General features: G+C 67.8%; 2 protein-coding genes across 2 annotated transcripts; one reads left to right on the top strand and one right to left on the bottom strand.

The window, feature by feature from the left end:
- Positions 1–1,367: 1,367 nt before the first annotated feature.
- EMIHUDRAFT_244492 (hypothetical protein) lies at positions 1,368–2,848 on the top strand (the record flags this gene model as incomplete). Its single annotated transcript, XM_005769443.1, has 4 exons — positions 1,368–1,388; positions 1,557–1,879; positions 2,021–2,105; positions 2,819–2,848. The coding sequence occupies 4 exons, from the start codon at positions 1,368–1,370 to the stop codon at positions 2,846–2,848; spliced, it is 459 nt and encodes a 152-aa protein (XP_005769500.1).
- A 46-nt stretch (positions 2,849–2,894) lies between these two features.
- On the bottom strand, positions 2,895–4,843 carry EMIHUDRAFT_118749 (hypothetical protein; the record flags this gene model as incomplete). Its single annotated transcript, XM_005769442.1, has 4 exons — positions 2,895–3,686; positions 3,794–3,826; positions 4,086–4,230; positions 4,263–4,843. The coding sequence occupies 4 exons, from the start codon at positions 4,841–4,843 to the stop codon at positions 2,895–2,897; spliced, it is 1,551 nt and encodes a 516-aa protein (XP_005769499.1).
- Positions 4,844–5,858: the final 1,015 nt, after the last annotated feature.

The following is a 5,858-nucleotide window of genomic DNA, read 5'->3' as shown; positions in this document are numbered from 1 at the left end:
CAGACACGCACACGCACACACGCGCACACACACACACACACGCGCGCACGCACGCACACGCTCACACGCGCACACACACACACACACACACACACACACACACACACACACTCACTCACACACACGCACACACGCACACTCGACTGCTCACCCACGCGCCACCGGGCCGAACACTGTCCATGCGCCCGGCCTCCTGCCCCCTCTCGAGGCGTGCAGATGCGAGCGCGTGCCCACGGCCTTGCCCCGCGCTCAGCGCGCGCAGAGCTGGCCGTACCTCCGCCCACCTCACCAGGACCTCACCAGGTGCGCGCCGCTCCCCGCACCGACGCCATCGCGGAGGCGGCCGCCACTGCTCGCGCGGCCAGGCTCTCGGCGGCGGCCGCGGCGGAGGGCGCGGACGCGGACGCAGACGCAGCTGAGGGCGCCGGCGAGGGCGAGGGCGCCGGCGAGGGCGCGGGGGCGGGGGCGGGGGCGGGGGCGGGGGCGCGGGCGTCGGCCAACAAGCGTCGGCGCACAGAGGGGCCGGCCGGGCGGGTGGCTGCTGCGGCGGCGGGCGAGCCGGATGGCGGAGCGCCGACCGCGCTTGCTGCCCCGTGCAGCGGACCGTCGGGCGGAGGCAAGGCCGAGGGATGGCAGCCGGCGCGGCTGGTGACGCGCCCCTTCGGAGACATGCCTGGCCACACGGGCTTTCTGATGTTTTGCTCGAAGCGGGTGTAATCGAAAATGAAAACAACGGCCGTAAACTTCTGCTAAGCGAGAACACAATCTGTGTGATCTGTGTGATATCACACAGATCACAGTGTGATAGGGGTCGGCGGAAGGGGAGACACGATGGGAGACGCACGCCCGTTCTTGCCGGATTGCCGCGCTGGGGGTCCTAAAAAAGGTTCCTTGGCCATGCGCGGTCCTCGCCTGACCCTGCCAAACTCTCTCGCCGCCGTTCGCGGCTCGGCTTGCGTATGCGGTTGGGGGCTTCGAGGACATGCAGGCGTCCCGCCCCCTCCGGCCATCCCCCCGGCTCCCAAGCGCGCGGCCGCGACGCGCTGCGCACCCTCTTGCCTCTTCCGCGCTGCGCCCGCTCTCGGCATGGCCGTCGTCCGCCGAGATCACCTCCTCTTCGCGCCGCAGGTGCACAACCAAGGGCTGGCCATCTCCGTATCCATCATGGTGAAGCCAATGGGCCAAACATGGAGTGAGCGCCCCTCCCAGGTGGCCGGAGGGTACACCTCGGGTCGGCGTGCTGGGGGGGTCGCCGGTGCGCAAGCCCACTTTCCGGGCGACCCCGAGGGTTAGGAGGCCGGGCGAGTGGCGGCAACTCATTGTTAGTGTCCCGGGCCGCTGCGGCACCGTTTATACGGCCCCTCGTGATGTCTTTCCGATTTTGCATTGTGAGTCGTCCTCTGGCCAGCCGAGGGGCACCAGAACGGAATGTGTCAGTATGCCGTCGTCCCGTTCAAGCAGGCGCGGCCGCCGTCGAAACGCCATCACTCTCGCCCAAGTATTTGAAGATCCCGCCCCGCGCCGTCTCTCACCCCCTGCATCTCCCAATTCCGCAGGGTCGTAAATGGGGCCGCATCGCCGACGGCCTCACCAACCGCAGCCCGGCTTCCGTTCGCAACCGCTACCTCAGAATCGAGCTCGGGCAGCAAGCGCGACGCCTCGGCCTCGCCAAGAACCGCTGCGCCGCATGTGGGCAGCCCAAGCTGGGCCACGTGTGCTCGGCGAAGACCTCCGGCTTCTCGCGCGCCACCTCTCTCCTCACCGCCGTCCGTCCGTCGGGCCCGACCGTTCCACGCTCGGCTGCTGCGCCGCCGCCGCCGATGCAAACCGCGCAGACGCCGCTGCACGTGAGGCCGCTGATCCTCAGCGTGCCGGACCCGTCGTCGCCGCTCTCGCCCACGTCGCCGCTCTCGCCCCCCACTTCGCTGCTGCCCGCCCACCCGCCGCCCGTTTTGCGAGCCTTCGCGTATGCCATTCCCATCGGCTTGCTGCCGATCCAACCGAGCATGACCTCGGCGAGGGCGGCGCCGCCCCCCGAGCCGGTCCTACACCCGCTCACGACGGCGCACTCTGTCTACACCCAACCCAAAAAGCACGATTCTGAAGTTGGGCCCTCCCACTCCCGCCTCTCATTTGTGTCACAACACGCGGAACGCATCTCCATCGCTTTCGTCAACGCCATGACATAATCGCCATCATCCTCATGACCAGCTTGCGCGTAGGGAGGAGGAGGCTGCGCTGCGCAAGCACGGGCGGGAGGGGTTTCTCCTGCGGAGTCGTGCGTGCGCAGGGCTCCTCTTTGCTTTCTTCTACTCCCTACTATCATCTCGTTCCCGTCCTACCAGAGAAGGTTACTTCCCCCAGGATTGGTCTTCTCTGCCTGCGGGAACACCCTCGGGCGGCCGGGTGGGGCTGCGGCTGGAGCTAGCATGGCTCGATAGAGCCGAGACCCCGTGTTGAGGCGGCGCTCCTGTGGGCGGCTGTGGAATCGGCAGATTCGACCTCAGATCTCCAGTATTCTCATCCCAGTGGATGGACGTCCGGACGTCCCTTTGTGTTCCTCTCCCCGTCCGCCAGCGAGACGCTCAGTCGCTGGCGGCCGCAGTTTTCTGTGACCCACCCACCTCTCCCTTGTGTTTTGTCTGGGGAGGGGTTTCTCCTGCGGAGTCGTGCGTGCGCAGGGCTCCTCTTTGCTTTCTTCTACTCCCTACTATCATCTCGTTCCCGTCCTACCAGAGAACGTCTCGCAGCTGCGAGAAGTTATATTTAAAGCCGTATGGTCGTGCTTTTTGCGCGGTGTTTGACTCGCTTTTTCGAGGCGGTTCGGGCATCGGGGATCTCGATCTGATTTTTCCCCCTATTAATAAGAGCGCAATTTGGACGTCTCAACCCGCTCATCTCTCCGCCGCCTCCACCCCCTGCCCCGAGGAGGTTCCTTCACGGGCCGAAAAGACGCGCCGCAGGAGCGCGGGCGGCGTGCGGCGCATGCGGCCCCAATCGCGCAGACAGAGGCCAATGTTGAGGCCGGCGTGCGCGCAAACCGGCGCGAGCAGCCGGTGGCCACTCAGCACGTACAGCGAAGAGTACAGCGCGCCGTACGCGGCGGTGGCGCGGAACCAGAACGCCTTTGTGTCTCGCACGCCGCTGGCGGAGATCGGCGGAGCAGGCGCCGCGTCGGCCGCCCCCGCCGCCTCAGCCTCCACCGCCTCCACCGCCTCCACCGCCTCAGCCTCCACCGCCTCCACCGCCCCCGCCGCCCCCGCCGCCCCCGCCCCCGCCGCGTCATCGGCGTGGGCTGCGGCGGCGGCGCCCTCGACAAACTCCGCGTGCACCAGCCCAAACAGCGCGGCGCTCACGAGCAACGGCAAGCCCTCGACGAGCGGCAGCGCGCCCGCCGCGGCGATGTCCACCCCGGCAGCGCGGAGCGGGTAGCTGATGGCGAGCACGCCCGCAGACTCGACGAAGCCGCGGTAGTACAGCTCCTCTGCCAAGGCGACGGCGAGCTGCCACGCCACGATCGCCGTCGCGGCGCGCGGGAACGACGGCTCGGCGGCGGAGACCTCGTAGAGCGGCCGCATCTGCTCAGCCTGCGCAGGCGTGTAGTCGAGCTGCCGCTGCTGCGGCTGCCGCTGCTGCGGCTGCGGCTGCGGCTGCGGTGGAGACTGCGGCTGCGGCTGGTGCGGCATCTGTGGGTCGCCCGCCGTGGGAGCGAGGAGAGACGGGAGGACTCCCTGTCGCGCGAGCTCCGCCAGGGCAACACCGCCGCCGACCCCGGCCTCCACCAGTGGCGCACCCCACCATGCGGCAGGGAGGGGCGAGAGGCAGCCTGTCGGACATGTCGCAGGCATGTCATGGACGTGTGACGTGTCCCGGAGATGCGCCCCCGGCGGGGAGCGGGCGAGAGCGCGCCGTCGTACGCCTCCCACGGCGCCGACAGCCCGAGGAGCGAGGCGCTGGACGGGCCTCCGAACGGAGCGAGCAGCAGGCTCACACCCAGTAGAGGCACCGCCGAGTACAGCGCCTGAGTACCCGAGATTACGCGAGATTACGCTGGCTTCTCCGGGAGTACGCACCACCTATGGCACCGCCGAGTAGAGCACCTGCACGCCCAAGTTGGACAGCAGCGGCGACCAGCCGACGCCACCGCTCAGAGGCGTGCGGCGGTCGGCGGCGGAAGCGTCGGCGGCGGCATCGACAGCCTCGCACGCGACGATGCGCGAGCCTCGTCCGCTGGCTGCGCCTACAGAGACTAGTGCAGAAACGGGTCCGAGTACTCGGCGATGCCTTGCGAGCCCTCGCCCGCGCTGGCTGCGCCCGTGGCGAGGCGCTTGCGGAGCAGCAAGTTGCCGCGCGCCTCGCCGCAGCTCTGGTACCCCAAGCTGTCGTACAGCGCCCGCGCAGCTTCCTTCTCCGTCGCCACCGCGAGCCAGGCCTCGTCGACGCCGTCAGCCGCCCACGCCTCCCGCGCCTCCTCCTCGCAGAAGGCGACCAGCGCGCGGCCGACACCGCGCCGCCTTGCCGCCGCCGCCACGCTCACGCTCTGCGTGAAGGCGACCACGCGGCCGGCGCTCTCCGCCCCTGTGGCGCGGGAAAGCTCGACCTTCATGAGCTGAGCGGTGCCGCAGAGGCCGCCGTCGCTGTCAAGTGCAGCGGCGACGGCGGGCGGGCCGATCGGCCGGAAGAAGACGTTCGCCTCGAGGCCCGGCGCGCGCAGTGACGCGAGCCGCGCGAAAGGCCAGCCGCCGAAGCAGTCGGCGACGAGACGGGCGCACCGAAACTCCTCCGTCAGCGTTGAGGCGCGGCGGACGGAGATCGCCAGCGCGAGCAGAGTCCCCGCCAGCATCGTTGCGTCGGCCGAGCAGCTTCTTGTCGATCGTATTTGCGTAAAGAATTTTATCGGCCGGGCATAAAGAAGAAAAGAGACCCGGCCTACTCCGTCGCCGCCTCCTCCTCCATCGCCGCCTCCCCCTTCACCACCTCCCTCGACACCTCCTCCTCCCCCTCCACTCTCACCCGTTCCGCCGCCGCCGCCTCCCTTGCAGCCTGAGGGCCCAACTTGAGAATCGTGCTTTTTGGGTTGGGTTGGGTTGTTGGGGTGGGTTGGGTTGTTCCGCGTGAGGTTGGGTCGTCGGCGCGAAGGGTGAGGTCTCGACCGCCGCCGCTCACGCCAGCGGACGGCCACTGCCGGTGTTTTTGGCTTCGCCACCGTCCAAGGCGTGCGCCATGCGCTCGCCGGCATCGAGCGAGCAACGTGATCGACCGAGCGGCTTGCTGTGTGGCCGCCTTCTTGTGGCTCTCGTCGAGAGCGTTTTGCGTCCCGGCGGGTGGGAGAATGTGTGTCGTCTGAAGTGTCACTGTGTGCGTCACATCGATGTGGATAACAAGCACGGTCGATCCGTCAAAGCGATACACTCGTTCCTATCACGCTGGAAGGCTTGCACGGAGCTCTGTGCCGGCACACAGAAGAGCCGTGCGGCAAGAAGAGCTCGATGGGGAGCGAGAACTGCCAGAGGTGCTCACCCAGGTTTCGGAAGTCCGCCTTGATGCGGTCAGTCCCCCCCAGGTTTGACCGCGCAGCTCGCAAGACTCGTCGAACACTCGTAGCCTTTCGGCGCCTCTGACTCTGCAAGCTATGCGGGAAGAGCAGTTTATTCGCAATATATCGACGAGTTCGAGAGAGCCACAGGCTTTCGCTCGGGAGGGATTGAGTGCGTCGCGACGGACTTCAGGCTACACCTGAAAATCTGACGGTTCTCGCTGTGTTGGGCCCTCAGCCTCCCTTGCTACCCCTCCCTCGCCCCCATGTGCCGTCGAGCAGCATCGGCAACAGGAATGCGATCCACACCTACGAGCGATTC

This window comes from Emiliania huxleyi, assembly GCF_000372725.1.
Source record: "Emiliania huxleyi CCMP1516 unplaced genomic scaffold EMIHUscaffold_422, whole genome shotgun sequence".
Classification (NCBI taxonomy): Eukaryota; Haptophyta; order Isochrysidales; family Noelaerhabdaceae; genus Emiliania; species Emiliania huxleyi.
This window is presented reverse-complemented; position numbering and strand designations above follow the sequence as displayed.